The sequence below is a fragment of the Mus pahari genome, chromosome 6 (assembly GCF_900095145.1).
Source record: "Mus pahari chromosome 6, PAHARI_EIJ_v1.1, whole genome shotgun sequence".
In the NCBI taxonomy this organism is placed as follows: Eukaryota; Metazoa; Chordata; class Mammalia; order Rodentia; family Muridae; genus Mus; species Mus pahari.
The window spans coordinates 95,423,151-95,428,026 of NC_034595.1; the positions used below are offsets into that span (position 1 = coordinate 95,423,151).

The following is a 4,876-nucleotide window of genomic DNA, read 5'->3' on the forward strand; positions in this document are numbered from 1 at the left end:
CTCTAGCCCCTTGTTTTGCCTTTGTAAAAGACATATATAATATCTGGCTATTTTGATACTCACAGCCTCCCTCTGCCTCCCTGTTGCTGGGATTAAAAGCCCACCAAATAATAGCAGGTTTAAAGCAACATAAACATCAGTACTCAAGACACAGGAGTAACTTACATCTGACTCTCCGGTCCAGAGTGCCTAGAATTGAAGGTCACACTGACATTCTTAGTGAGACTGTCTCAAGAAACAAAAAACAAAACTGAATAAAACTAAAAAAATAATCCCACAGAAACCACTATGGCCTAATTAATAATTAGATGTAATTGAGAACACACTTGGATATTCTGGTTAAGCAGCACTCAGATGGATGTGGTAGGAGAATCTTTGTGATTTTAAGGCCCAGCATTCTTTTTTTTTTTTAATTTACATTCCAGCCACTGCCCCTCCCATAGTTCCTCACATAATTTCTGCTCCCCCTTTCCTCCAATAGGGTGCTTTCCTCTCCCCCCCAACCCAGTCAGCATCCCCCTTCTCTAGGTCCTCAAGTCTTTCCCACTGAAGCTAGACCAGGCTGTCCTCTTCTCTATATGGACTGGGTGCTTTGGACAAGCCTGTGTATGCTGCCAGGCCGGGGACTCAGTCTCTGGGAGCTTCCAGGCATCCAAGTTGTTGAGATTGGTGGAATCACTATTTGGTTGCCCTCCCCTTCAGCTTCTTCAACCCTTCCCCTAATTCAAAGCTAGAAAAAAGCTAGAATGAATAGGAGGCACTTAAAGAAATGCTCAAAGGGAAATGCAAATCAAAATGACCTTAAGAGTCCACCTTGTAACAATCAGAATGGCTAAGATAAAACAAAACAAAAGAAAACAAAAAAACTCCATCGACTGCACATGATGGTAAGGATGTGAAGAAAGAGAAGACTCCTCCATTTCTAGTGCGATTACAAACAGGTGCAACCACTCTGGAAATCAATCCGGTTGTTCCTTTGAAAATTGGAAAAATTTTTACCTGGCAAGCCAGCTATACCACTTCTGGTTTTATACCCAGATTATGCCCCACCATACCACAAGGACACTTGCTCCTCTATGTTCATAACAGCCTTGTTTGTAATAGCCACATGCTGGCTGGAAACAACCTAGATAGCACTCAACTGAAGAATGGATCAGAAAATATAGTTTATTTACACAATAGAATGCAATGCAGCTAATAAAAAATGAGTACATCAAAAATTTTGATTGCAAATGGATGGAACTAGAAAATACCATCCTACCATCCAGAAACTGCCCCACCCAGACGTTCATCCCACAATCAGCCACCAAATGCAGACACTATTGCATACGCCAGCAAGATTTTGCTGAAAGGATCCTGATATAGCTGTCTCTTGTGAGGCTATGCCAGTTCCTGGCAAACACAGAAGTAGATGCTCACAGTCAGCTATTGGATGGAACACAGGGCCCCCAATGGAGGAGCTAGAGAAAGTACCCATGGAGCTGAAGGGGTCCGCAACCCTATAGGTGGAACAACAAAAGGAACTACCCAGCATCCCCAGAGCTCGTGTCTCTAGCTGCATATGTAGCAGAAGATGGCCTAGTCAGCCATCATCAAGAGAGGCCCCTTGGTCTTGCAAACTTTATATGCCCCAGTACAGGGGAGTGCCAGGGCCAAGAAGTGGGAGTGGGTGAGTAGGGGAGCAAGGAGGGGTGTATAGGGAACTTTGGGGATAGCATTTGAAATGTAACTGAAGTAAATACCTAATAAAAAATTGGAAAAAAAAGAAAAAGAAAGAAAATAGCATCCTGAGTGAGGTAACACAGATCCAAAATGGCATGCATGTCATACACCTATTGTTAAGTAGATATAAGTCAAAGAGAACAGAATATCTAGCATACAGGTCAGGCAAACTTTCTTAGAGAGAACTCATCTTTAAAAAGAAGAACCACGAAGTAATACATTATATGAACAAATTTCAAGTGAGGACAAGGCTAGACTATGTTGTATGACATGAGCATCCTTATGNAGCTGAGGGACTTACTTGATCTGGACACTGGTTACAGATCACCATATTCAGGCCGGGGAAAGCTCTAACTCCAGGCTTTAAGAAACTGATAGTTTCTATGCCTGCTTTGACTCTTTATATAGTTTCCAGCTGAACCCTCCCTCTGTAGCCACACCCTCAGAGTCAAAGTAAGTCTGATTCAATAGTTGAGTTGCTACCCACTTGCTCATTTTCAGATTTGGATGGTGTAGGTAAATTGGATTAGTCCATAGACAGGAAGATTCTTAGGCCAGACAGAGAGTCAAGAACTGTTCTATTGAAGCAAAGTGGTTTGAATTATGCCTTAAATCACATCAATTGTAAAGCAGAGACAGGTGGATCTCTGAATTCAAAACCACAGTTAGACTCCAAGCATATAGCACATACCCAAACTCTTATTGACTATATATTGAGGTCAACACGCAGGATATGAATTTCTAGTTACAGCCCACACTATTCACAGCATGCTAGTCTGAGGCCTGTGAGTATCAGCATGGGCANGATTCAGGGCATGGCAGGAAACCACAGCAATGGCTGTATCAGGCCAGCAAGGTGCATGTTGGAAGGTCTCTTGCATCCCACATATGCTCTCATCTTTATCCCAGCCCCAGCCCAGTGATTCCTGTGTTTCCTCCTCCATTCTCCAGCACTTCATGGAAAGTGAGATTGAAAAGACCAAGTTTGTAATTCTAACTCTTCTCTCCTGTGTAGGCTTTCCCAACATTCATTTGTTAGGATGACTTCTTTGATTTCTGACACTGGGTTCACCACACAGCCCAGAATGGTCTTAAAGTCTAGAGCATCCTGTCTCAGTGTGCAAATTCCACAGCTACCACAGAAAGAATGAGAGAAGAGAAAGGACAGGAGGGAAATCAATACAAGCTGAAGGATTCATTGGCATGTCTATCCCAGATTCACAGTTTCTCAGAGTCAGTTTCTCAGAGTACTCTTATGCAGTTATATGGCTCCAGAGATGCTTAGAGGAAATTTAAATGTCTTGGATCACTATTAAATTTCAGACACATTCCAGATCTGCAGCCAGGTGCTCCCCAGGTCATAGACCTACCTGATTCTCCAATTTAGTATAATAAATCCCACTGTCACACAGGATATTATAATAACTTCAAGTTAAAGAGTAATGCCATACATTTCAGAGCTTGTCCTCAATCTTTCCTTGGCAGACTCAATCTGTGGAAAGCAGAACCTATGTTGTTGGACATATGATAGTAGTACTGCCTCTTTTGGGGGCCTTAATAGATAATCAGTATCATTTTGCCATGACAAGAGGCTGGACACATTGTCTTCTCCTGAATAATCTTTCCAAAGGGAAATGAGATTCAGAGGAGCAGGTTTTATTACCTGGTGCGACAAAGGTTAGTTGTATATGGGTTGGTTCCTGTGAGAGCCTCCATATGCTGAAACTGATGACTGTTTGGACTTGAGACCTCTATAGAATACAACAGAGTACCCTGAGTTCTCCTGCCAGATCAGGGACTCTGGCCTTCTGGTAGTTTCTGGAAAGGGGAAGATTTACAGTTCCTAAGATATTGCATGAATATATGGCAACTTAGTGATTTATCAGACCTCTTCTGACTCAGTCATGTCCCTGCGGACAGGTATGCTGAATGATATCCTGAGATCCTGGATACACAGAAATTAAGGCAGCCCAAGGCCCAGGAAAAATCTGTTCCAGTCCAGTCCTCTCAGAAGGAAGGAGGCAGGAATCTGCAGCTGTAGTTCAATCCTGTAGAAACCATCAGGGTTGCCAATTGGATTCAGGAGATGCCACAGAAGCAGCAAGCTGGCACAGGAAATTCACAAGTCGTTCTTGGCAAGTTAATCTTAATAGCAGTTTTATCACAAGTTTAGCTCAAAGCAAACCATACATAGGTGCTGTTAGTGAAAAGTAGTGGGCTAGAGCAATTCAAACCAAAGCTTACTACTGGTCTCCCATTGTCTGTGTGGTCATATTTACTCCTTAATCAAGCATCCTTTACTTGTCTGTTATATTAAAGCATCCTTTCACCTGTGTCTGCTTCAGGAAAACAGTCTTTCTTGTGTCTGCTTTAGCAAGACATCCTTTCACCTGTATACCCCAGGAAAATACTATTTCTTATAACTAACTTTCCAAAGAAACTAGAAGTCTCTACTTCAGTAAGGAGGTGATGCAGGGAGATCTCTGAGTTGAAGGCTAGCATTTTCTGCAGAGCAATTTCCAGTACAAACTGTGGGGGAAAAAAAAAGGAAAGAAACAAAGAAACAACGAAAAAAGACCAAAACCCAAAATAGCCAAAATAAGAAAACATACCTTTTAAATGAAAAGCATTTGTGAATATTTAATCACATGATCACTTCAGTATGCTGGATATATATATATATATATATATATATATATATATATATATATAATCAATTTTCAATTTTGGGGGTGATAAGGTCATTTGTCACACTTTAATTTTTTTATATTTAATTATGTGTATGTGTGTGTCTTTAATGAGAAATGTTAACATAGATGAAATACAGAAGCCAAAGTAGTAGAATCCTGTGGATCTGTAGTTTTAGGTGTTTGTGAGCTGATATGACTTGGAATTTCAGTTGGGTCCTTTGAAAGACTCAACACCTCAGAGAAAGATTCAATAGAACAAAACTGAGAGTGTTCCTGCTTCTTTTACATTTTAATTTACTTTTCAAAAATTCTCTCCTGTGTCCCAGATGGGACTTGAGATCCTCATTCACTCACTTTCTCTCACTGAGTGCTGTACTACCATACCCAGCATGCTCAGCACATATTTATGGGGCCATCTTTCTTCAGAGATCATCTTTTTCTTTTTTTTTTTTTTTTTGGTTTTT

General features: G+C 41.0%; 1 protein-coding gene across 1 annotated transcript in view; it reads right to left on the reverse strand.

The window, feature by feature from the left end:
• LOC110323877 (oogenesin-2-like) overlaps positions 1-2,083 on the reverse strand; it is a 6,537-nt gene extending 4,454 nt beyond the window's left edge. The window contains exon 1 of the mRNA XM_021201224.1: positions 2,024-2,083. Within this exon, the coding sequence (XP_021056883.1) occupies positions 2,024-2,053 (30 nt within the window). The 5' untranslated portion in view covers positions 2,054-2,083. The remainder of the gene's footprint in view (positions 1-2,023) is intronic.
• Between the last annotated feature and the right edge of the window lie 2,793 nt (positions 2,084-4,876).